Source organism: Eptesicus fuscus, chromosome 19 (genome assembly GCF_027574615.1).
Source record: "Eptesicus fuscus isolate TK198812 chromosome 19, DD_ASM_mEF_20220401, whole genome shotgun sequence".
Lineage (NCBI taxonomy): Eukaryota > Metazoa > Chordata > Mammalia > Chiroptera > Vespertilionidae > Eptesicus > Eptesicus fuscus.
The window spans coordinates 26,415,586-26,442,374 of NC_072491.1; the positions used below are offsets into that span (position 1 = coordinate 26,415,586).

The window sequence follows — 26,789 nt, forward strand, 5'->3', positions numbered from 1 at the left end:
GGCATGCCAGTCATTACACTAAGCATTACCAAATGACTCTAGAGAAATTGTACATACTTTACATTTCTATATGCAGTTCACAAATGACTGTTTCCCCTATGTATACTGACTTAGGAAATTTTTTAAAATTAATTTGCATGGTAGACAAATGAATCTCATCAATTTGGAGTGGTTTTTTTTGCATTTATTTCATTTTAAATGATGAATCTTGGATTGAATAATTTATTTTAGTCCCCATTTTAATTTATAGGAAACATAATTACTATAATATAGTTGATGGAGGACTTAAGAGGAAGTGTCTATGACACCTGGGAGTGTCCTGGCAGGCAGGTGGACAAGAGAGGGGATTAGTTAACATTGTCTAACTGCCTCTTGTGACAGAAATTTTTAGAGCCAAAAATAAGGTGAATCTGAGTGTCAAGAACAGAGCATTGGTGACATGTGCTCTTTTATTTGCAAAGTTTAGACAGCTTTTGGCCATTTGGATTTAATATTTATTTGAATTCCCTTTTGGCAGAAGGGAGACTTAAAAATGATGTTGGAAAGATGTTCAGTTTCACTAAGAAAGAGACAAAAAAGAAGGGGAATCTAGTTCATACCCAATAGACTAGCAAACAATTTTTAAAGTCTGATAATACTGCATATTAGTGAGCATGTGAGGACACAGAATCACTTATGTAAATTGGTACAGTTGCCTTGGAGAATAATTTGAAATATTTCATCAAGTTAAAGATGTATACAATTTTTGATGTATTTATCATAGGGAAAAATCAATGGTGAAACTTGCTCAGAAAAAAATATTGCAAACAACTGACATGTTCAGCAATAGAGGAATGGGAAATAACAGCATATTTATACAAAAGAATATCATAAAGGAATTAAATAATGTCAACTTTGCCCTTATGTATCAACATGGATAAGTCTTGAAACATAATATTGACAGAGAAAAAAATTGTAAAAATATTAGGTTGTTATAGTTCCATTTATATATGTTGTTATATATACATATATATTATTATTTACAAATATCTAATCTAATAATAGACAAATATGCAAATTGACCACACCTCCGACACACCCACAAGCCACGCCCACCATCCAATCAGAGCGAGTATGCAAATTAACCCAAACCAAGATGGCTACAGCCACAGAGAGCACGGTTTCCTAGGTAACAGAGGAAGCCAAGCTTTCTGCCAACCGTTGCAGGCCTAAGCCTCCACTCAAGCTACAAAGTTTCAATTATAGAAGGTAAACAAATTCAAACAAATGGGGGCAGAATGGAGCTTGAGAGAGCAGCCAGGGTTGCCACCGGCAACAGGGGAAGCAAAGCTTTCCACACACCTTGGCCAGGCCCACCTGCTTAAGGCAACAAAGTTTCAATTATAACCCCAACACAAGTGGCTTCAGGCCTCGGAGGGAGCCCCAGGCTTGGCTTTGCTCCAGGCTACAAAGTTTCAATTGTAGAAGGAAAATAAATTCCAGATACCAGGGCCTCTGCTTGCATTGCCAGGGGGCGTGGCCTGCCTGCAAACCACCACAGGCCCCTCACTCAAGCCGCCCCACACCCCAAGGGAACCCCACCCTGATCTGGGACACCCTTCAGGGCAAACCAGCTGGCCCCCACCCCTGTACCAGGCCTCTATCCTATCTATCTATGCAGATTGATCATCACTGCAATACACAATATAGCTGCTCCCATGTGGTCAAAGATCCTGCCCCCATGTGGACACAAGATGGCCACCACAAGATGGCCAGCAGGAGAAGGCAGTTGGGAGGCACCCGGCCTGCAATGGAGGGCAGTTGAGAAGGACCAGGCCTGCAAGGGAGGGCAGTTGGAGGTGATCAACCCTGCAGGAGAGGGCAGTTAGGGGTAACCAGGCCGGCAGAGGAGGGAAGTTGGGGGCAAACAGGCTGGTAGCAGAGTGGTTAAGGGGTGATCAGGCTGGCAAGCAGAAGCGGTTAGGGGCAATCAGGAAGGCATGCAGGCAAGCAGTTGGGAGACAGCAGTCCTGGATTGTGAGAGGGATGTCCGACTGCCTGTTTAGGCCAGTGGGATCGGGCCTAAACGGGCAGTCGGACATCCCTTGAGGGGTCCCAGATTGGAGAGGGTACAGCCTGGGCTGAGGGACAACCCCCCTCCGTGCACGAATTTCGTGCACTGGGCCTCTAGTATACATATATGCATAGAAGTAAAAAAAGATCAATAAGCTAAATATACCTTAACATTAGGGTGAAGGTGGTGAGCAGAAAGAATGAGAGAGAACTTCTGTTTTATCTGAATATATTAATTATTTTAAGAATAAAATGTGAAGTTAATATGACAAAATGTTGATATTTATTAAATTTGACTGGTGGCTACATCAGGGTATATTATAATATTTCCTCTACATTTATGTTATCTATGTTGAGATGTCTCAAAATTAAAATGTTTAATTTGACAATAATAACCTAGGAAGTTGTGTGACTGGACACTGTCTATGGAGATATTTTTCTTCCTTCCAAACCAAAAATAAAACCATCCTGGTATACAGTTGTACTCAGTTGTTACATAATTGAGAATGGTGGCTAGCTTGACTCCAAGGGTCATAAAAATCACGAGAATCAAAAAGCAAATTGCCAACTTGGGCATCAAGGTGGGTTGATCTCTTCTGAATCCTGGAAAAGACTTGCAATCCAGGTGGACAGGCCCCTTTGTTGAACTGGGCAACAAAACTGGCCAGCTCAACTGAGTTTGAAGCAAAGACCGGGCCTCTAGCCAGGCGACTGGTTAAAATTAGCCAAGTGCTGAAAGATGCCCACTTGGCATTGCCTCCAGCATGCTGGCCTGGAGCTTACACTCTTTCTAGAGAACATTTCTGATTCAGTTCCACCCACACTCTTCTGGGGACCAAATATTCACACTGTTAGTCTCGCTGCAGTTGCCACTTGTCCAGATGTAAAGAGTTATCCTAAAACAGCACGCCCGGGTATGTTTAGTTTTATATGGTTCCACAGCATCTGTTCCTAATATAAAATGATGTGACAATGAACAAATCCTGACTGAAGCCTGTTTGATGAAGGGGTTGTGAGGAAACAGGCTTATTCTGTGAAGTCTCACCTTTATCCACTTCCACTCTGATCAGCGTGAATGATACACGTTGGCCCACAATCTGATAACGTGTGTTCTTTTCAGATGAAAATTGGAGAGACCCACACGGATATTGAATTGAGTGGGCTGTTGCCCAATACAGAGTACACAGTTACAGTGTATGCTATGTTTGGAGAAGAGGCCAGCGATCCCGTTTCAGGACAAGAAACAACACGTGAGCAGTTCCGTCATTCAGATGAAATGCTGTAACAAAAGCCCAAATCAACATTGGGATTCTGAATTGGAAATACTGGTTTAGGTTGAAACCTCTTAAGAGCTAATTGTAACTTAAGAAAATGTGTACGTGGGGATGTAAAGTACAGAATAGAGAAGATAGTCAATAATATTGTAAGAACTGTGTATGGTGCCTGTTGGGTCCTAGACTTATCAGGAGGATCACTTCTGAAATTATATAAATGTCCTACTAATATGCTGTACACCTGAAACAAATATACAATAATATTTCATTTCAGCTGTAATTGAAACAAATTTTAAATAGAAAAGAAAATGCATATTTTATTTAGGGGAAATACATATATTTCTTTTAGTGTTATTATTATAAGTCATATGGATGCTAGAACTGAATTATAGCACCCTCTAGCCACCAACATCTTTGTAAATTCAAAGGCTAGATCAGAATAGAGGGGAAAGTACATGGCCTTTGGAATCAAAGCAGCCAAGATGGAAATCCCAGCTCAAGTCATATTTTAACTGGGTGACAATGGGAAAGTAATGTAACATTTTGGAGTCTGTAGAAAGAGGAACAGTAGCAGCACAGGTGACAGTACTTAAAGCCCATTTACTCAATATTTCTTTTACCCCCACTCTTATAAAAATTATCATTTTTTCATATAATCTTCGCAGTCCTCTTTATCTCAGACTATTATTAAAATAGGTTTTTTAATTGAGTAATAATTTTCTTGGCAAGTCTAATTTTGGTTCAAAGTAGGGAGTTTATAATCTTTTTAGAAAAGGTAAATATAAGAAAGGGCAGAGACTCTGGGTCTTGCCCATCCCTGAGCCTTGGGAGGAGGGGACTAGCACAACTTCTAAGGTGCTTTTGTCTTTGAGTTTCTATTTGGGAAACATATATAGACATTTAATGATAAGGAAAGGAGTTTTCTCCCACATTCATTCTTTGTTAATCAAGGCTGTGTTGTTCTTGCTCTTTGAAGAAAGACAAATGTAATCATAACAGCAAATAATCAAAAACCCACCCCTCCAAAAACAACTGGGAGAGCTCAACACAGAAGTAAAGAAATGGATTATGCCATAGAGCATCTGATAGATCAGTTGATTTAAGTGAACTTTCCCAATGCCCATCTATCTTTCACTCGGAATACTCAATTCTTTATATTAAAAAAAATGTGTATGACTCTTTTTCCACCATTAGTATCTGAATTTTGTATAAAGGCCCTAAAAACTGATGTCCTGGCTACTTGTTCCTGAGACTGGCATGCTTTTTATTAGTCTACTTTTAACTTAATTTTTAATATTTTTATTGAATTTGTTAAGGGGTTACATTGGTTAATTAAATTATATGGGTTTCAAGTGTACAATTCTATAATACTCATCTGTATATTGTATTATGGAGATGCCAGATAGGCATCACCCTCATTTTACACATAGGAGATTATGGAATGGACAAGTAGAGTGAGTTTGTCAGAATCATATGATAGGTGAATGGGATAGCTAAGACTCAATTTCAGGTGTCCAGGTTGATCTATTACGTTGCTTCTTTACACCAGGCTATAATAGTATTGATTGGAGAAGGAAGGCACAGAAAATTTACCTAAATCTTATTAATTTCTAAGCATGTGTAATTTATTACTATTCATTTCATACAAGGAAAATTTTTTGTTAGTTTTAAGTTATTATCTTGGTAGGTGAAAATTTTCATTTATAGATAGTTCAGAAGCCAAAGATGCTGATGTTTGTTGTTGTTTTTTTGTCTTTTTTACAAGTATATTATTTAAATTTTTAATTATTTTCTATTCTGTTCACTGCAAAGTGCCCTTAAGTCCACCAAGAAACCTGAGAATCTCCAATGTTGGCTCTAACAGTGCTCGGTTAGCCTGGGACCCGACTTCAAGAAAGGTCACTGGTTATCGAATTGTATATAACAATGCAGATGGCACTGAAATCAATGAGGTAAGCTGTGGAACACAATGTCTGTTTTTCTACTGGTTGTGTATTAGTTTTTTTTATGGCTGTGGAACCCACTATCCCCAAAGGTAGTAGCATAAAACAATACTAATTATTTTCTTTCCCAGTTTCTGTGGGTCAGGAATGGGGCTTGGATGTGCAGTTCTGGCTTGGGGGTCACTCAGGAGACAGTGGCTGAAGCTAGTGTCATCACAATGGCTTCCTAATTCCTATATCTGCTGCCTGGTGTGGGAAGACTGGATCAGCTGGGAGCTGGTTTCTAAGTAGACTCTTCCCATGACCCCTATAGCGTGTCAGCTTTAGGGGAGCTGGACTTTTTGTGTTGGCTCAGGAGTCCCCAGACATGTGTTCAAAGAGACAGAGGCAGAGCAACAATTACGTGGAAGCTGTGTCACCTCGAGTTACCTCGCAACAGAAGTCACAGACTATCACCTCCCTCCATTCATAGGAGAAATGACAATTCCCTGATGGATTCAAGATGGGGAGGAACACAGGTGCCATCTGCAGCAGAGACATGTGGGATGGGAGACATAAATTGATGGGGACATCTTTGGAAAATACCATCTTCCCCATTGGACTGGGGTAGGGTAGTATGTATCTTCATAGAAATAGTAAACTAGAAATAACGTCAGTGTTACCCAGTTTATCCCTCTGCTTTTGAGTAAACTGGAATCTGAAAAACCCTGGTTCAATGAACTTAAATTGAAAACGGAATAATTCAAATTTTGTATTGGAAGATGCTTTTACATAATAGAACTTACTAAAACCCATGAAGATATAGGGTCTTGTTCTCATAGATTTATACTCTCTAGAAACTCTATCCTTGGCAATAGGTTTTAGAAGAATAGTTAGCAAAGTTATTTTTATTAGTTTTCCTTGTCTTGGTCCAAAAAGCTAAGACAAAGAGGGAAATATGTTGGATTACATCATTTCTGTTTTCTGACCAAATAAAGCAAGTATTTTCATATGCAGAGACAAACTTTTTCCTGTAATTAAATTCAATTAGTATTTTTCAGAATGCACCCTCATACAGGACATTGGGTAATGAATGGGCAACTACAACACATTTGCTAACAAGAAGGAAATACAGTTCAACATCTTTCATTCAATCTTTATAAATCCTAAGGGCAAATAATTCTGAAAAAGCTGGGATCATTTGGAATAGTTGCTTTGCTTTGCCTTCTGAAATAGCAAAAGGATTGAAATAAAAAACACTTAAATGTTGATGATGATGATGATGATGATGATGATGATGATGAGCAGGAGACGGAGGAGGAGGAGAACAGCTAACACATGTTGAGCGCTTACCCTGAGCCCTGTTCTGAGAGCTTTACAGAAAGCACCTAGTGCGGCCCTTATGGAAAAATGCTGCCAACGCATGCCTTGTCAAACCACGGACAGAAGCCTTCTCAGATAGCATGTGCTGTGAAAGGGTTTGGGGAAATATGACAACAGGAGGGAGACCTAAAGTGCTGCCATTTGAGTTTTCTAAATGAAAGGTCACAGACTTTGAGAAGCAATTCCAGTTCCCAATAGCAGTGACTCAACACTAAAGCCCAGAGCGGAGCTCAGGTGCCTCGTTCCTCATCAAGGACTGTTTCTTCATCTGGCCCAGAGTTTGGCTGAAGTGAAGCTTTTAGCTAGACTGTTTGGAAATGTGTTCTAAAAAGTACTTGCATAAAAGTGAGATCCTGGTTTATTTGTTATCTTCCCAAATTCTCCTACATCTTAAAAGTATTAACAACAAAGCCAGTTTTAGAACTTAGTCTAAAACATAAATATGATAATTAACAAAAATAAATGATACCTAAAAGTTTTTATTTGGTGGAAGAAAATGATAGTTAATGCATAAAATATAGTCTGTTAGTACCAAATTTATTAAATAAATAAATAAATATCTGTTGGAAAAAAAATATATATATATATAAATTTAAAACAACAGAAAGCAATATATAAGTATAGTTTAGAAGAATATGTCTTGAACGTATGTTTTAAATATGGTTTTGTCTTTTCTGTGAGTTTAAATAATGAGTCCCTATTGTAAGTAGTGTTTATGAGCATATGGTTTAGAGTTGGAAACACTTGTATTTAAGTACTAAGTACTAGTTGGTTTTCCCATGGGCGAGTTCCTTAACTTTCTGGAGGATCATTTTTTCCCATCTTCAACTTAGAGGTAATCATTAGCTGCCCTACTAGGTTGCATAAGGATTAAGTGTATGAATGCATGTAAAGCTTGCAGATAGTACTCAGACCAGAGTAAACACTAAATGCTAAGAATGACCTATTCTTTCAGGTCCAGATTCAGAAAAAGTTACTATCTTTTTTCCCCAGTTAACTATTGCTGTGTAACTAATATCCTGGCTAAAATAACAACCCATGATTATGCAACTTGGGTAGGGTTCAGCAGGGACAGCTTGTCTCTGCTCCATGCAGTGTCAGCTGGGATGACTCCCATACTCATCTGGGACCTTGACTGGGCCAGAGCTTCCAAGATGACTTCACTTCCATGTCTGGCATCTCAGCTGGGATGGCTGAAAAGGCTGGGGGTTGGCTCTCCTGTCCAACAGATTGGTCAGGGTTTCAAAGGGATGAAAATAGAAGCTCTTCTCTCCAGGCTTGCCACTCTTTTTTTTTTTTTTTTTTGAGCTATAATTGATTCTTTAAGAGATGCATATGATTACTGGATTGGCTCTTAGGTTAGATGAGTTTTTTGTTATCTCTTTTGAAAAGGCTCTTTGTTGCCTCCATCTTAATTTTCATTTACTTAATCTATTCACTCAAAAAAATACAACTCAACATCCAGTAGTGAAAAAGCTGAACAACATGTTGCCCTTAAGGAGCTTACACTCTATGCAGGAAGTAAACAATAAACAAGTATGTAAGGAAAGAAAATAATTCCAAGCTGTGATTGGTGCTAAGGGAGGAGACAAACAAGAACATTGTTAAGAGAATAACCCTACCAAGATAGGTGCAAATAGAAACCCCCTCTGAGGAGGTGAAATTTAAGCTCAGTCTTGACAGATGAGGAAGGCCTAATTTGAAAGACCTACAGAAATAGGGCCCCAGACAAAATGAAATGCATGTGCAAAGGCCTTGAGGTGAGAAAAACCTCGACCTGATGGAAAGTCAGTATGACTGGAGTCCAGAGGGTGATGGAAAGTATGATAGATAAAAACAGCAGCACTCCAGATTAGTCAAGGCCGAAGGTCATTGAAGGGTGCCTGGTTTTGATTTGGAAGGCAATAGATAGCCAAGGAAGGTTTTAAGTAGGAACGTGACACATTTTATGTTTAGGTAAAAGCCACAGTTGACTGCCATGAGCAAATACAGTGAGCTATTTCACCTTCCCCTTAACCTTAGGTAACATCAAGATTAGTTATTGATAGTATTGTAAACACCAGATCTTAGTGATATTGCTCCATATTGTCTCTTGAAAACATTTTAAGTCAGATATTTTTTGGCAGAGTCTGCTCTCAGGTAAATAGGTTCCTTCCTTCCTTCCTTCCTTCCTTCCTTCCTTCCTTCCTTCCTTCCTTCCTTCCTTCCTTCCTTTCTTTTTTTTTTTTTTGGCTCAAGATGAGGTCAGTTTAATAAGTGGAGGATCCAGAACACAAATTCATATCCAAAAAATCTAAAACCTTGCTCAGTTCATGAATTCAAACTATATATTCCTGGCTATAGTTTTACTATTTTTTTTTATTGTTTAAAGTATTACATATGTCTCTTTTTCCCCCCCAATCGATCCTTCCCTGGTCACTCCCACCCCCCAGGACAAGCCCTCACCCCGTGTTCGTGTCCATTGGTTATGCTAACACGCGTGCATACAAGTCCTTTGATTGATCTCTTACCCCCCTCCCCCAAATAGGTTCATTTCTTCAGTTCCCCAGAGTATCACTAGAGCAAAGGTGCCTTACTGTAAGTACCTACCTTAAAAGGGTTTGTGAGCATCAGTTGAGACAATGTATGTAAAGTGCTTAGGTGGGAGGCTCCATTTACTTGGTCTCCTCAATGTTCCCTGTATGTACCTCAGCAGCCCAAGACCCAGCCTCTCAAAGATAAAGCTGTGTCTATTCTTTGTCTGAGTCTGAGGATGACTTTGCTCAGGTCTTTGTCTCCTAGATCCTGCCCTCATTGCCTCCTACTTTATTATTTTTTTCTTCAAGGTCTGTTCTTGTTTCTTCCCTTTTCCAATTCTTCTCTTTCTTTACACCCTTGGTCCTTATTCTCAGAACTTCATCTCTTTGTGCCCTAAAGATATTGATACATATTTTCCCCAAAATATATCTCTCTGTGGAAGAGAAAGGAAAATTTCAGTTATTGACTATTATCTATATATATAAAAGGCTAATATGCAAAGTGTCCCTTGGGGAGTTCAACTGGGAGACCGGGAGTTCGACTGCTTGCTATGATATGCGCTGACCACCAGGGAGCGGCACAGAACAAAGGAAGGCCCCAGCTGGCCTGATCACCAGCCAGGCCTAGGGACCTTACCCGTGCACAAATTTTGTGCACTGGGCCTGTAGTTTTTAGTATGCCCATTTCCTGATTCTGCCCCTGTATGAATCATTTATAGGAGTTACTGTGTATTATTTAGTTGGGGAGTCAGCAGAGCCCAGACAATGAAGCCGAAAAACAGCTGTTCCTAGCAGACCAGTCTGAGAACATTCTATATATATGAGCATTGTGCACTTTACTTTCTATATTGTTAATGAATGGAAATAATATTGGTTGCAAAGATGTCCTGCAAATTAACTGATAGGTAATCTATTGAAGGGTGTAAGTTTAGAAATGTGTATATATAAACTGACTGGTTTTATAATTCAGTAATTTTTTGCAGTATTTATAGCTCTGCTGCCAGCCACGTGAACTAAAGACAGTAATGAAATGATTTCTGTTGCCAGCATTTGAGAATATCTGATATAGCTATTATGCCTCCTCTCCTTTGCAGGTTGAAGTCGATCCTATTACTACATTCCCTCTGAAGGGCTTGACACCCCTCACGGAGTACACTATTGCCATCTCCTCCATCTATGATGAGGGGAAGTCCGAGCCTCTGACTGGAATTTTTACCACGGGTAAGTAAGCCTTACTGTGGTTTGAAAAGTTTCCAACAGTAACTTCATATAAACCACAAAATGGAGCAGCTTCTTCAATTGTGATTTGAAAGAGATTGCATTTTCATTTGTGTTTATTTTATATTATTATTCACAAACCAACATTCTAGGTGGGGTTAGAATGCATACTGGCTAATTATTTTCTATCAAAGCAAGAAAAGAGAGAGAAGACCATCAAAATTCCAAAGGTTTCATTTAAATGAAAGTATACATTGTTTTCTTCCTAACCTCACACTGTTTCTTTGATTCTATTAATGTAAACTTTTCACGACTTTTTTTGCATTTCTATATGCATATATTACATTAAACTTCCAAAATTGCTGATATCCAAAAGTTTTTAGTCCACAAAATGACAGCTATATACTATTTAATCTAATACATCAATTATGAAAATACATTATAGCCAATAATGCATTTTCATGCAGCCTAAAATATTAATACAACAATATGGGATATTTTCAGTACTAAAAAAATAGGGAATGAATGGATTATTTTTCTTTCTTACAATATACTCTGTAGTCACTCAATAAATATAAAATATTTTTGGCTCCTGGTGGCCACAATTCTGTTGTTGACTTTCTGAACTTATTCAGATTGCACATGGGAACAAATGTGAGGAGGTGACAAGGTAATTCGGAGAGAGATGAGAATTAAGCTGGCCTGAGAAATAATGGTCACCAAAGTAAGTTCAGCCATTTCACAAAATCTCCCAAGGGTGTTGCATTTGAGTTGGTCTTCCCTTGAAAATAGATTGAGAATTTGCATGGTGACTTATCAAAGAGTGTTTCACATCTCTGATTAAAATAACAAAAATCAATGATTGCCAATTCATGGGGAGGGGTGTGTGTGTAGTTGAATGTTATATCCCCAATTGTACATCTCAGAAGTGTGTAAGCAGTGAAATAGTGGGAGGTCTAATAAATTATATTTCAGTTCTGATGGCAGCCATATGTAAAAGATTAAAAGGATGAAGGTTCTTTTCTAGGATTATCTTATTCCTAGAGTGTGTTAGGCATGAAAGTGAATAAAGCCGTGGGGAATATAGTTGATGATGTTGTGATGACTGTGTGGTGCCAGGTAGATGCTGGAAGTGTTGGGAGGAGGGGGGTGTGGTCGGGGAGAACACTTAAAGCATATGATTGTCAAACCACTGTGCTGTATACCTGAAGCCAATACAAAATACTGTTGAAGGTAGACTGTAATAAACAATTAAAAAAAAAAAAAAAGAAAGTGCATAAAACTTAAAGGGACATTTCTCAGACCTCTAGGGCACCATTTTGTTAATTTCCTCAAAGTACTGGGAAAATAAATAATGAGTATGACACTTTTATTTTTTATGGTTAATGAAAAGAGCCAAATAGAGAGCCTACGAGTTCTGGAAATTACTGGAAAACTCGTCAAGTCTGCTGTGCCCAAGGTCTTCCTGTTTTATCCCGTGGGAAAATGCGGGGAGTGGTGGCAGGAAGGCCACTCTGGACTGAGGGGCGCTGCTTTCCGGGCTCCCCTTTCTGAAGCAAGGGGTCCCTCGGAGGGAGCCTTCTCCTCCTTCGGCCCCCACGAGTGACGGCTTTCTCACCTTCTCAGTTTCCTCACAAAATCTCTTTCCTTGGCTCACAGAGGAAGTTCCAGCCCAGCAATACCTGGAAATTGATGAGGTGACGACAGATAGCTTCAGAGTGACCTGGCACCCCCTCTCTGCGGAGGAAGGGCCGCACAAGCTGATGTGGATCCCAGTCTACGGCGGGAAGACTGAAGAAGTGAGTGGTGGGAAACAGACTGAAAACTAATCCGGAGCATTTTGTCTGGAAATGAATACCCAGCACTGCATTTGAGTTGGTCTCCCCTTGAAAATAGATTGAGAATCCCAGAAGTAATTAATATGTTGCATGGCATAGAGTTTTATAAATGTCAAATCATATGATTGAAAGTGCATTTTTGCTAGCGCTTTAGTTTTATATTTTATATCTTTTCAGATTCTTTCACTGTCCTAAGTGACATTTAATAAAACTTGAACATTCTGCTTTTGAAATATTCCTAGTTTATTTGCTGAGGGAGCCGAAAGGAAGAAAGTCCCTGGTTTCACCTTAAAGTTGAATTCCATGACCCTAGAGTTCTTTATACTTAGTCATTTCTTGCTTACACCTGGGGCAATATTTTTCCTTTTTATTATTATTTTTCTTAACTTTCTCCTCTGTTATTCAAATAAACCCATGTACTACACACTAAATGTTTTTCAGGTCGTCCTAAAAGAAGACCAAGACTCACATGTTATTAAAGGCCTGGAGCCTGGCACTGAATATGAAGTCTCACTGTTGGCTGTACTGGATGATGGAAGCGAAAGTGAGGTGGTGACTGCTGTCGGGACCACACGTAAGTCTGGTCTGGTCAAGATGGACATCACCAACTCCCACCATCACACACCCTCTCACTCCACCAGGTTCCCCATCCATCAGCCTTATCCTGAGCTACAGAGGCTTCCATTTCTTGTCCTTGCCCCCTCCCCCTCTGAATTCTTCCTGTATCTTTACCTTTAATGAAACCAATATGTAAAGCACCTTTGCATCTTAGACCATTCCCACCATAAAGCTGGGACCACGTCTATCTTATTCACTATAATATCTCCAGCACTTAGCACAGTACTTGGCAAATTTTAACTGTGCAATAAATACTTGCTTCATGGATGGATGGATGGATGGATGGATGGATGGATGGATGGATGAAATAATTTGTAAACGAACTAATGAGCAAACAAATAAACCTAGGGAAAACATGTCCATCACGAGTTTATGGAATTTCCCAAGTTGATCTTGGTTCCAAGAATCATGTACAAAATTCACTCGCTGATTCATTCATCCCTTCATTTTTTAAATATGAAGTATTAAACACATATTAAATTTTCTTTGATTGGGTTCCCTGGAATCAGATTCTGAAACAAAATTGCATCCAGAAGGTTTATTTCAGAGTGTAGTTAGGAGATACATCTGTAAGGAAGTAAGACTGGCTGGATAGGGCACAAGAATAAGCTAAAACTGAGTCCTCAGCTAATTCTATTAGGAGTTCTAGAACTGGGATAACCCTTCTGAGTTGTTCCAAGTTGACTCAAAGGGCCTGGGCCTTTGTATCCCTGCATCCCCATCATTGGAGGTAGGCCATCCCCTAACAGAGTCTATGACCTCAGGCAAGGCAGTTCCCAGAGCTCAGAGCCACCGCCGCCAGTATTTCAGAAGCTGGTGGATGAATATTTTGACCCTGGGAAGAGAATCTTGTTTGGATTAACACACAGCTGCTCCACCCACTAGTTACCTAGAGTGGAATCAAGAAATAGAAGGTGTGTGGCCTTGTTTGGCAACGCTTTCACAACTTGATCGATAGCACTGTTTAATTTCCTTGAATTACCATGGCTATGCCTCATTATAAAGTAACTGCGAGGTTTCACAACTGTATATGTGTAAGTCAAATATTTATATGAAGGCTGGCATCTGTGATTAGGAACTTTAACTTCTTTGGGTTTCAGTTTCCTTATCTGTAGAATACTCGTAGATATAATGTCTGCCTTACTTACAACTCACTTCTTCACTCTTGCAACCACTGCCAAGATTGTTATGAGAAGCAAATGAGATAATATAGGTGAACTTTTCTTTGAATACTATAAAATGCTATACACAAATATATAGAGTTATTACTATTACAGAATTTTAAAGAAATACCTGTTTTTTTTAGTTGACAGTGTTTGGACTGAACCAGCTACGACCATAGTACCTACGAAACCTGTGACATCAGGTAAGAACAAATCAAAGTCTATTTAACCAAAAGAAAAGTTTTATTTAAACTGAAGTTACGTTATCCCAGTTTTATTTATTTTATATTAGTAATTAGGAACAAGGCATTCAGTTCAAATGTCATACCTCTCAGCCTCTTCTTACTCTTTTTTTTTTAGTGAATTTCTTTTTAAAAAATATACTTTTATGGATTTCAGAGAGGAAGGGAAAAGGAGAGAGAGAGAGAAAACATCAATGATGAGAAAGAATCATTGATTGGCTGCCTCCTGCAGATCCCCAACTGGGCATGTGCCCTTGACCTAAATCAAACCCAGGACTCTTTAGTCCACAGGCCAATGCTCTATCCACAGAGCCAAATCAGTTAGGGCTCTTTTTACTTTTAAATACCAATAGGTCCTGTAGTCTCCTCTCAATCTTACATCTCTCTACCTTTTCCATCTTTGTTTTGGATTTCCATGTAATCTTTCAGAGGATGTTATCATAGCAAGCTCTGGAGTCTCCTGCTGATTTCAGTGACTTCACCTATTGCTCTCTGTTGACAATTATTTATATCATGGTTTCCTTGTATTTTTATGGATAACTAAGATCTGGCTGGTCTATTGGTCTTCCTATAGCAGCTGTTTTCTATCTCATCTTAACTTCTCCCTCGATTATAATTCACCTTCCAACTGTCAGAGTCAACTAGGTAAAACACAAGTTTAATGATATCATTTATTTCCCTACCTAAAGCCCTTCTGTGGGTTTCTGGGTTTTCCATTATTTACCCACTCATTCATTCACTGATTCATTCATTCTTTAGTTAATCTTTATTGATCCTTTCTTCATTCCCCCAAATCTCTTTATCATAACATCTATGATCCAGATTGTGTTCTGCATCTCCTCCTGGTTTCTCCACCCCGCCCCCCCCCCCCCGGTCACCTAGAACTCCTAGTCCTAAAGGTGAGATGTTGCTGCCTCCTATTCTCTCTGCCTGTTACCTTACCCCCGCTCCACCCCTCCCTAGTTTTGCCTGGTAAATGTCATTCTCCTGCCTCCTCTATGACACATTCATTAATTTTTGTCAAGTGTTAGTCATTGTCTATCTCAAAGGCCTAACAGTCTGACAAAAGGAAAAAGATTAGTGTATGTTGATTGAATAAAGAAAGAAATGAAGAAAAGAAAGTTACTAGAGATGGACAGCATAAAAGGAAGTCAGCACAAAAAGGAGAAGAAAACATGAGACATATAAGGGAGCTGGCACCTTGGCAGATAAGAAGGAATGTGTCAGAGAATTTAGGTGAAGGAGTTGGGACAGATATCAAAGAAAGGACCATCTCTGTGTGGGCGGAATGGGGAGAGGCAGCCATGGTGAGAGATTTGCACTTATGGGACAAGTGTTAAAGCAGAAATGGGGAGCAAGGGAGTGGAAGTGTGTGTTGGATGCTGGATCGCTCTCTGAGACTGACCACATCTGGTCCATCGTATCTGCTTCTCCAACAGAGCACTAGTGTGAGGTTTCATGAGCATCGCCCCAGTGGGCTCCCTTTTGGGCTTCTCTACAGTTTCTTTTACTAGTATATACACAGAACTGGTAGTTTTGAGGAGTCCATGGTCTCACCTGTCAGCATCTCTTAAGCCCATTTTTTATTTGCTAGCAGTAGGTATCATGGCTCCCCATTAGCCACTAAAGCTAAGTTGTTCTTCTTCATGTGGGTCTATGTTAGAGCAATACATGAAATGATACTTGTTGCCATGTCCACAAATGGCCTCTGTAGCTCATTTGGGGATACGATGGGTTAAAAAGTCGTTTAATCCTTGGTTGTGTTTATTCCAGTTTTCCGCACAGGAATCAGAAACCTGGCTATAGATGATGAAACCACTTCTAGCCTGCGGGTAACATGGGACATTTCAGACAGCAGTGTGCAGCAGTTCAGGGTGACCTACCTGACTGCTCAAGGGGACCCTGCGGAAGAAGTGGTAGGAACGGTCTGTATAAATACAGCTGGCGAGAATCTGACGTTTCTTGACTAACAGAGCTAACAAGGCTATCTCCAGAGATGGATGCAAGCGCTCTCTATGCTACTTTCTCCTGACTCTACCATCTCCAGAAACTAATGTTTTCATTTAATCCAAACTGAAATACTGATTTCTTGAGGATCTTTTCATCTCCAAAACTTGCTCCACATGCAGCCTGCTTCAAATTGATAAAGGCTCTGAACCTTGCTTCTCCTGTTGCTTCTGCTGCCTTGACAACTTCTTAGAGCACCAAAGCAAAGTTGGTTCATAAATAGTCCATTAGACATTTGTCCCTGTATATATACATTGTTAACATATAAACTTTACACACATATTTTTTTTGATGTTGGAAATTTGATACATGAAAGGACTTCTTTATATAGTTGAAGAATACCTAATTAAATGCCATCCATTAACAAATAGTTATATTTTTCATTGACATCAACCCATTTTTTAGCAGATTTATAGTAATTTTTAATCTATTCTTAATCATGAGCATCTCCCTTAGAGGATTTAGATTTTTATGTGTTACATTTCCTTTAAGTTGTGAAATCAGTATTTGTTGTTGTTTTTTTCTTTTGGAAATCTGGGTACATTCTTCATTATGGCCTTGCAATGTTTTCTTTATTCATATTGCATCATTCCTTTTAGTCTAGAACCTGAAAATTGTTTCCTAGGTATACTTCTTATCAGACCAGAGAACTCTAGTTTGCATCCAAAAGAGTTTTCCTGCCAAAACCGGTTTGGCTCAGTGGATAGAGCATCGGTCTGCGGACTGAAAGGTCCCAGGTTCGATTCCGGTCAAGGGCATGTACATTGGTTGCGGGCACGTCCCCAGTGCGGGATGTGCAGGAGGCAGCTGGTCGATGTTTCTCGCTCATTGATGTTTCTAGCTTTCTATCCCTCTCCCTTCCTCTCTGTAAAAAATCAATAAAATATATTTAAAACAACAAAACAAAACAAAACAAAAAAGTTTTCCTTTTTTTTTTTTTCTATCATGGAACATGCTTTACTAGTATTTAGCCTCATTACTTGTATTTCTTGTCAGTGCATTGTGTTTGAGACATTCTAGGAAAGAAGTCTCCAAGTTCATTATTGCTCAAGAATAACAGCATTATCCTTTCTCACTCTTCCTTACTTATAGAGCCTTTAATGAAAAATTATTTTTATTCATGTGCTTTTCTAAAAAAATTTTCTGAGCCCAAAATTCTATTAGGAAAGTACTCTACTTTATTTCAGGCTGGCAAAGGAATCGTTACAGAACACAGTGATAAGCCTAGAATAGCCACATCTACTGTGAATAGTCAGAAGGTCCAGGAAACTGGTCTGGGAGTACTTTTGGAAAGTTAATGAACACTTAAACAAAACAAGTTGAATTATAAGTTAACTCAGGCCATAAATTTCAAATAATCCACGATTGGTAATTAAACAAAACAAAACTGTGCTTAGCAATGGTAACTAAAGATATAATTTGGATATTTTATTCCCCCTTGTTATTGTCCTTGTGTTTTAATTTAGTTACTAAAAACGAGACATAAAAAATTCCCAGAATGAGAGTTTTGGTTTGTTTTTTCTTTGTTGTTTTTGTTTCTACTCTTTCCAAGAAACACATTAAGCTTCTTGTTTAATCATTCTTGCTAATTTAGAAAGAGTAACAATTTAATCTCATACATGCACTTATAAGCTATGCAAGGTAAAATAATGATAATATTTTCTTTGGATTGTCCCTAGATAACTTTCCCTTTGTTAGTTTCTTTCATTCCACACTGTTTATTTAGAAACACTTCAACAACCTAAATGAAGGGGGAAAATAGATCAAAAGTCTTAAAGCACATGTGCCCCAGTTAAACAAACCCTTAATAAAAATGAAAAATATTGATAAATTTGGTAGTGATTCTTTACTGTGCAGAAGTGTTTTCACTATACTAGTACAGAAGAAAGTATTCTAGAATTCTTTGAATATCAAGCACCTTAGTGAATTCTAATTAAATTGGATTCTGCACTCTTACTTTACAGGCATATGGTCAGGGACCTAATTGAGGATTAATCGGGGATTTATATCTCAGTGTTTTATGAATTGTTACTGCTATGTAAATGTAATGTATTGTTATTGGAGACAGAAAGTAGTACATCTAAATTTAATTTATAAAACCAAGGTGGGACAGACAGTTGCAATTCTATATCAAAACCCAAGGTCACCAAAGAAATATCTTAAAATAATGACACATGGCAGGGAATGGCAGATGGCTAAAATATGTTACAAAAGTGGTAAAGGAAATGTGTGTGGATTGAGAAATGCCTCTTACCATCTTTCTAAATTTTCCCTAACTATAAAAGCTGATTAAATTTACTTTAGGAAATGACAAGATAGAATATTGATGTTGGAGGACAGTGTCTATATATAAGATTGCAAACCAAAGTCAAGCTTTAGTATATACAGGATGTCCCCAAAATGTATACATACTTTGAATAATTATTAATTCCAATGGGTTAACTGAAGAGAAAGAAACATCAATTGAGCTATCAGCTGTTAAGTGTGTATACATTTTTGGGGGACACCCAGTATATATAAACAAAGGGAATTAGTTTGCCAGGGGAGGTGACATATTTACTAGTATACATTTCCTAAGCATAATCAAATCTACCAAATTTTTCCAATAAAAAGCTTTTGAACTCTTAGAAAGTAAAGCTACCTGTCAAATGTTTCATAAGGATTGACTTTCACCTCTGCTCTGAGATCTGGAAAAGTGGCAATGACATGGCCCTGAATTTTGTTGTCAGAGTAGAGAGGTCTCACACTTGTTTATATATATATATATATATATATATATATATATATATATATATATATATATATATATATATATATATATATATTGATTTCAGAGAGGAAAGGAGAGGGAGTGGGTGATAGAAACATCAATGATGAGAAGCACTGATTGGCTGCCTCTTGCATGCACCCTACTGGGCATTGAGCCTGCAAGCCAAGCATATGCCCTGACTGGAAATTGAGCCGTGACCTCCTGGTTCATATGTCAACACTCAACCACTGAGCTACATTGGCCAGGCTCACACTTCTTTATTTGTGAAAGGTTAATCAGGATTCCAGACTTTTCTGGGTGTCAAAATCCATAACCATGACCTGAATTATGACTTGTAAGAAATATTTAAGAGCAGGGAGACTCAGAGTGTGGCTCAGTCTCCTACAAGATAAATTCAGAGATGAAGATGAAGCTTTAGAAACATTTGACATCGCTGAAACATCCAAGAACATGGCCATTTATCCAGCAATTTTGTCTTATTGTATTTCATAAAAATCTTGATCTTCAATGGTTTGGAATTAAAACAGCACCAACACCACCTAATCCATCACCACGGATAGCGTGAGAATCACTGGCCGGAAAGAGAGTGTTATAATACGGGAGCACAGTGAGATGTAAGGAATCCTCTTTCTACTGAGGGAACAGCTTCCTGGAAGGAATCAGGCTGCTCTGAAGAGCTTTGGGCAATGATGGAGCCAGATGTGAAGTTGCATTTGTGACAAAAATTAAAAACATGAAGTTTGCTGGTTAGATTTGCATCTCACTCAACCGTGAGCATCTTTTATAGAATTGTTTTATAAACAAAACCAGCATCTGCTATGATCTCCAGCATCTGTTTTTGGTAGGAGCCCATCTTTACCTTGCTTTGTGCAAACAAGCAGAGGCCAAGCGGAAGGAACTTTGCATACCCCAGAGGAGATTGACATGAATGTCATTAGGTTCCAGCAGCACGGAGTAGAGGGCGGTGGTTCAAGGCTCAGACCACATATCCAAGATTTCAACCTGGCTCCTTTACTCAATAGCTGTATGGGCCTCAGTTTCCCTATCTGTAAAATGAGTGTAATGATAATACTTACCTAAAAGGGTTGTGCTGAAGATGAAGTGAATAACTATATTAGACTACTTAGAGTAGCACCTGGCACATAATAATTGATGAGAAAATGATGGCTATTATTATAAACCACAGCAACTACTCGCTGGCAAGCTAGATGCATCCTCAAAAATGGCCCCACTGCTTTTCAGTATTGCACAGTTGAAATGTGATTAGTTCCAAGAGCATGTGTTTGTCAGTTTGAGAGGAGACCTTATTTAAGGACCATCAACATGGGCGGTTTGCTAAACAAACCTCTTGGCATGAAAGCCCAGGCTCTGTGGTCCGGAGGAGTTCTATTTAAGAGAAACACCCTAGAGGAAGCTACATTGATGGGGTAATAATATAAGTCAGGGCAACCACAATTCTTCGTTTACATTATCTTAATGCCAGAGTTATCTACCTCCTTCTAAAATAAAACAAATCTCCTGTTAAAAACCCTCCCTCCCAGGACCACCTCATACAACCCTGTATATTTCAATGTTCCTTTCCTATGAGGAGTGAAATCATACTCATCCACTATAAAATCGTCTAATTCAGATTTCCTTTTTTCATATATATATAAGCCATTGTTTTTAGAGCTGAGCAATATCTTAGCAACAGCTGCTCCTGGGTTCAACTGGAGGCTTTCTAGGGCTTATTCCATGATTTATAAGTTCCTTCTCTCATCCAGAAGTAGACAGCGCAGCCCTTTGCCTACTGGCATCTGCATCGAAAAGCATCTCCAGCTGTCCAGGTCTTGTGACTGCCTTAAATGCGTTTGGGTCAGTTCTTATATTCCAGCTTTTTCCAGCCGTGATTAAGTTCCTTAAATGGCCCAAGATGTGTCAGCATCTCATTGCTGGAGTGCAAGCAGAAACGTTTGTGGTTTTTGCATTGAGAACACGTGGCTTTTCTGGTCCACGTGTCTTCTAGGGATGCCAGAATCTGTACTGCTAAGCCCCATGGTACGGTGCAGCAATGCTTGTGTGGTGTCGACCCCCCGGCTGCATTTCATTTTTTACAGCCGTTGAGACAGAGTGATGATGATTTCAGAATGAGGAAAATGTCTCCTTTTAGCAACCTTTTTTTAGTGTTAACTGGTCAATATGTTTTGATCTGGAAAACTTGGATAAAATGTGTGGTTCTGTTGTTCTTGGCTAGCATCCATTCTTTTCCAAAATGCTGAGATTAGATTATCTCTGAAAGAGTAGAGAATAGAAGGCTGAATTTCGGGAGGATACTTAAGTAAAATCAGACAGGACAGAATGAACCCTCCAAAGCTATGAATGCCTGTTTTCCAAATAGATGATGATTGTCTCTTCCGGATACTTTACAAATGCTGAAAATATGTTGAAAGAAGACCATTCCTCAGGGCCAAAGAGCTTCACGTTTAAACTGTCTGCATCAGAGATTATAAACTAAGGGTTACTGTAAGGGGAATTTCAGAGAGAAATGCTTTTGCATGAATGCTTTTTTTCTCATCACTCTCTAAACACATCTCACTTCTGATCATTTGGAAGTGCCTATAGTCCTGCTCCATTAGGCCAGTGGGAGCAGAGGTCTTACCCAGCCCTTTGCTTTTCTGTGCAGGTCATGGTGCCTGGAAACCAGAACAACCTCCTTCTGAAGCCTCTGCTTTCTGATACCGAATACAAGGTCACGGTGACTCCCATCTATGATGACGGAGAAGGCGTCAGCGTTTCGGCCCCTGGAAAAACCTGTGAGTGAAGCTTTCTCCCTGTGGATACTAACGGACTAATTCATTAAAAATGCTCCTCCTGGTAATTCACCCCAAATAACAAAGTGCTTTGGTGAAAATAGCAAAAGAATTTGGAGACAGACAATCTGGGTTTGAATTCTGTCTTCGCACATTCAAGCTCTGTGACTTTGAGCAAGTTGCTTAACTGCTCTGGGCTTCAGTTTTCTTGTCTGTAAAAGCTAAGACTTAAAAACAACTACATCTTACCCCTTCAGCATCCAATTCATCACAAGCTCTGTTGATTGTCTAAAATGCTTTCTACATGCCTGTCTACTTTATCTTCTTCTAACTCTTCCCCCCTAATCCAAGCCACAGTCTCTCTCACTAAAACGAGTGCCCCAGGCCCTATGCAATCTTTCTGCTTCTATACTTGGATCCTTTGTTCTTCTCACAATAGCCTGAGGGGCTTTTCAAAATGTAAATCATCTCCTCCTGCCTTTGTTTGAAGCCTTTTAATGGTTTTCCATTGTACTCAGAATGAAATCCCACATTCTTCCCAAGGTCCTACAAGGCCATTTATGATCTGCATGTGGATCTCTTTAATCTCACCTCCTAACAGTTGCCTCAGCCATACCTCCTTTTCTGCTCTTCATTGGACATTTGAAGCTTGTTCCTGCCATAGGACCTATGCACTCACTAGTCCTTCCATGTGGAATATCCATTCCCAGATGTTTGCATTTCTGGCTTTTTCTTGTCATTTTGGCGTCATCTGCATGTGGTCTCCTCAGACTTTTCTGACCCTCCATGTGAAGTAGCTCCCACTGTCTAGGATATCATTCTGCTTTATTTGCTTTTGTTTTCCTCATGTCACAGCACTGCAAGATCTGTTGGCTGATATTTTCTTGTTTACGTCTCTATTTGCTCACTGACTGTCTCCCATCCCTGGAAGGTATAGATAGCATCATGACAGCCCAGGACCTCATCTGTGCATCTCTGCATGCCAAACTCCTACAGCGCAGAGGAGTCCTCACAAAGTACTTGTTTTAGGTGAATTGGCCGTGATGATCAAGTGAGGAACATGCATGAAAACCCTTGCTCAAAGCCCTAAAGTCTTAGCTGTCTTCATGACTCTGTGCTTGTCTGCACTTGCGTGAAGACTGCTCCAGAACCTAGTGGCTTCAAATAGCAATCATTTTGTTATATTGTATGATTTTGTGGATTAGGAAATTAGGTCAGGCTTGCTGGGAAATCCTTCCATTTCACATAGTATTGATTATGGCCACCTGGTACTCGTGTTAGTGTGGAGTGTTTGAGACAAATTCATCCACATGCCTGGCATCTCAATGAGGATGCCTGGAAGTCTGGACTTAGCAGAGTCCCTTTGTCTCCATATAGTCTGAGAGCCTTTCCATGTGATCTTTCCAGCATGGTAGTCGTTCTTAGATGGTGACTTAAGGACTATAAGAGCACAGGTTCCAAGAGGCAGAAAGTTAAGGTCTATGCCCGACACTAGTACAGCGTCACTTCTGCTGTAGTCTACAAGTCAAGGTGGTCATAGAACCCACCCAGATTCAAAGAGAAGGTCATAGCCTCCACCACTCAATGGGAGGAGAGTAAAAAAAAAAAGTTCCCATCTTTAATCTACCACAATTACCCAATGGTTAAATATGATTTGCTGCAGAAGGGTGGCCAGACCTGAATCCTATACTCTAGGCATCTGAGTATGAATTTTTCAAGTAAGTATGCAAGTCACTAAAATTCTGTAACTGCAGCCCCGAGTCCTGACTGATCAGCTGAGCCGATGGGTGTTATCTCCTTATTTGACAGTGGTGGCATCTCTTCCTCCTCCCCTGACCATGCTTGGAGTTCTTTCACCCAGACCTCCACCAAGCCTGCACATTTTGCTAAATATCACTCAGGATATTGTGGATTCTAAGAGTTGCTACAGTTATCTCCTCAGGGATCATGTGGAAGGAGAGAAGGCAGGGAAGAGCAGAGCAGTGGGAAAGCTCCAAGTTCTTTTTCCACTGCACCCCCACATGGGCATCTTGATTTGATCTTGACTTTGATCAATACATTGGAATTTCTAGCATATTTTGCTATTTTGCTGCTATATAAATACTTGGAAATGACAGGCTTAAACAGCAAGTAAGGAAGACAATCAAATAGTATTCACCTAACCTACTATGTGTTTTAAAGACACCATCCTTATCTGTCTGAAATCCAGGTTGTTAAAAAATGCATGTAAGGGTGGTTTAAAATAAGATTAGTAAATTCTGCTGTTCTGAGTTGGTTTTGAACTGTGTTAGTTAACACTCTAATATTTCATAAATTTACCATAAACCTCTTCACTGTGGGGAGACTGAAAGGGGAGGAAGGAGGTGGGAAGGCAAAGCGTCTCGCTCTAACTGCCAATGACCTGGGCTTAAAGATCTAGGTTTAACTTTCATATGTTAAAAATTAGCATAATTTGCATAAGGGTTTCATGTTAAATTCACATATATACTCACACAAATAAAAACTATTTAAAGATTATTATTATAGAAATATGACTTAAATCTCATTGAAGAACTACCATCACATGTAACAATAGCTACATAGTAAAATTATTTCAAAGTGTTAGTGGATGATCCACTTATTATAAGCAGTGGTCAACACAACTAAATTGAAGCAACAACAAAATGATAAGGATATTATCCATCAGTATGCACAATAGTTTATAAAGGTCCTCCATATAAATGGCTTTAATGTTTTGATTAAAAAGTTGATAAATGATAACATAAAATTTTAGACAATATAGACAATCTATATAAAAGGCTGATATACTAAGTGTCCTTCCCACCTTCCAACTGGTCGCTATGATGCGCACTGACCACCAGGGGGCAGATGCTCAATGCAGGAGCTGCCATGATGCGCACAGAGAAACAGCACCCAAAAAGCAACACTTGGCTTCCCCCAAGTGGGACACAGGCCCTGCCACCACCCCAGAGTGACAGCCCACCAAATCTCAGCCAAAACTGCCAAGATCCCATGGCCAGCCCCAAAACAGTCGCTGTGGGTGCTGGGTAATGACGTCACCTAGCAACACCCTGCTTCCTCTCCCTAGCGACTAGCCGCCTTGTACTTTCTTCAGCCCAGGAACACCCAGGTGGAAACATTTTACACTGCAACCAAATGTCTGTGAACCGTTTTCCCGTGCCTCATCTCATTTGATCCTCACAGAAGTCCTGGAGTAGGTAGCTAGGAGACTCGGTAGAATCACATTTTCTTTTCATTAGCTGGAAAATGGAGATTTAGAAAACTTAGAAACTTGGCCTGACTGAAAGAAGTAAGAAATGGTGGACCTTGAAAATGACTTCAGGTTTTCTCACTGCGCAGAATATAGTCAAACACTGCTGCAGTTAAATATTTTATCCTTTGTTCTCCCTGCATGATCTACAATAATAATCTGCTTCGTGTTGATATTTACTGCTGTGTTGTTGGCAATTACCTGAAAGAGATGTTGGGGTGTTTCACTGGGCTGGAAAAAGTTTAGCTAAATCAGAAAGCAGGTTTGGTTAAGCAACTTTATTCTATATCTATAAAAGGCTAAGTTGACTTGCACATGTGTGATACATATAAAGCTCTCACTGGCGTGAATTGCATGTGTGTGTTTCCATGTGTCATTATTGATCATGAATTTGGTTGACACTTCTATTATAGAGAAAGGGAGAATAGCAATATTAAAATATTTCTTCTAATTAATTTCCTTTTAATGTGCACAAATTCGTGCACCAGGCCACTAGTAAGAAGATAAAAGAAAAAAAAATCATCAGAATCTTACCTCCAAGAATTATCATCATTACTATTGTGTGATCACCCTTGATACTGCTCAACAAACATACTTGGATAGTGGAACAGAGTGGCATGTATATAGAAATTTTAATAAACACTATTCAGTTTAATTTTACTTAAAATTAACTGAAGAAGAAACCAAAGTGACATTGAATGAACTGCTGATCTTCAGATAAAAGCATTTCATCACAAGCACAATTATTTTCTATATACTTAATATTCAAAACAGATGTGGACTCTCAAAGGTTTCTCACCATGTGTTTTAGTATATTTTCACCTGTAAATATTTTTTAACACTGTGGGAAGGTATCTCAGATTTTGTTAACAATACTGTAGATTGTAAAGATGGAAACCACATGAAATCCTGTTTTTCCTTTTCTTTCCTGCTCAGTGCCACCATCTGGTCCCCAAAACTTACAGGTCTCAGAAGAATGGTACAACCGGTTGCGTATTACATGGGATCCCCCATCTTCCCCTGTAAAGGGCTATAGGATTGTCTACAAACCTGTTAGTGGTAAGTATACTTTAAAAACATATATTGTTAGCATGATTAGGCAGCTGAAATGTCTTTTAAGATTAGTTATTTTTATTTTGATGAAATATTTCAATCTATCTTTGGCTTTAAGAAATGGGAAGAGTCTTTCCTGACCAGTATAGCTAAACAATTGAACATTGACCCAGGAACCAAGAGGCCACCAGTTCGATTCCTGGTCAGGGCACATGTCTGGGTTGCAGGCTTGATCCCCTGGGTGGGGGGGGAAGGGGCATGCAGGAGGTAGCTGATTGATGATGTTTCTGTCTCAACAATATTTCTATTTCTCTATCCCTCTTCCTTCCTCTTTCTAAAAAAAATCAATAAAAACATATTTTTATTTAAAAAAAGTGGGAAGAGTCTCTTATCTTTCTTGAAAATAAAAAGGCATTTCTAGGATGGTTAGTGTTAGGGTAGAGATCATCAGAATGATGAAGCTATGACCTTACCTAAGAAATGACTGGGTGTCTGGGAAGGGGCCACTGAGAATAATTTCTTCACTTGGGCAAGTGTCCCAGGGCCTGTGGCCACACAGTAGCTCCACTGTGAAGGCCTCAGTATGGCGGATGGAGGAGTGTGAGGTGGGCCAGCTTCTTTGAGTGAGCACAAAGAAAAGAGCTATATTTAAGAAAAGGACGAGATCCCTGGG

General features: G+C 39.3%; 1 protein-coding gene across 4 annotated transcripts in view; it reads left to right on the forward strand.

The window, feature by feature from the left end:
* Nucleotides 1–26,789, forward strand: part of COL14A1 (collagen type XIV alpha 1 chain) — a 174,778-nt gene that overhangs the window by 42,497 nt on the left and 105,492 nt on the right. For 2 of the 4 annotated variants that reach the window (XM_054708522.1, XM_054708524.1), the window contains exons 12-20: nt 3,173–3,302; nt 5,139–5,278; nt 10,242–10,368; nt 12,025–12,164; nt 12,645–12,777; nt 14,128–14,187; nt 16,000–16,151; nt 21,666–21,795; nt 26,000–26,122. In XM_054708522.1, the coding sequence (XP_054564497.1) occupies nt 3,173–3,302; nt 5,139–5,278; nt 10,242–10,368; nt 12,025–12,164; nt 12,645–12,777; nt 14,128–14,187; nt 16,000–16,151; nt 21,666–21,795; nt 26,000–26,122 (1,135 nt within the window). Of the gene's footprint in view, nt 1–3,172; nt 3,303–5,110; nt 5,279–10,241; nt 10,369–12,024; nt 12,165–12,644; nt 12,778–14,127; nt 14,188–15,999; nt 16,152–21,665; nt 21,796–25,999; nt 26,123–26,789 lie in introns of those variants that run through there. The other 2 variants (XM_054708523.1, XM_054708521.1) reach the window with 2 other exon arrangements.